General features: G+C 71.6%; 1 protein-coding gene across 1 annotated transcript in view; it reads left to right on the forward strand.

Annotated features, from left to right (window-relative positions):
- GASK1A (golgi associated kinase 1A) overlaps window positions 1-335 on the forward strand; it is a 32431-nt gene that overhangs the window by 19268 nt on the left and 12828 nt on the right. Inside the window, 2 exon segments of the mRNA XM_006169760.3 lie at window position 1; window positions 3-314. The exon segment at window position 1 is cut by the window's left edge and continues 388 nt beyond it. Of these exon segments, the coding sequence (XP_006169822.1) occupies window position 1; window positions 3-314 (313 nt within the window).

Below are 335 nucleotides of genomic sequence, written 5' to 3' on the forward strand. Positions count from 1 at the left end.
TGCCGATCTGTCCTCCCTCAGCAAGACGCGGCCAGAGACTCGGGACCCAGGGGCCTGGGCCACCCCTGGCACGGCGGTCCCACCCAGGGGACACAGAGTGAGGTGGACAGCCCGGGCCCACGAACAGGGAGCAACCCGGTAGCTGCTGGGCTGACTCTCCGGCCCCTTCCAGAGAGAGGCGGGGACCTGCCGGGAGCCGGGAACAGAGGCTGGACTGGCGGGCGACGAGCAGGGTGGCCTGTGCTGGCCGTGGGGACTTGGCGGTGGCCGGGCTCTGCCAGGGAGCTGCAAGGGTCCGTGTGGTGTGCTGGGGAGCCCACCAGGCTGCTGGGCAG

Source organism: Tupaia chinensis, unplaced genomic scaffold, assembly GCF_000334495.1.
Source record: "Tupaia chinensis unplaced genomic scaffold, TupChi_1.0 Scaffold147500_1, whole genome shotgun sequence".
Taxonomy (NCBI): Eukaryota; Metazoa; Chordata; class Mammalia; order Scandentia; family Tupaiidae; genus Tupaia; species Tupaia belangeri.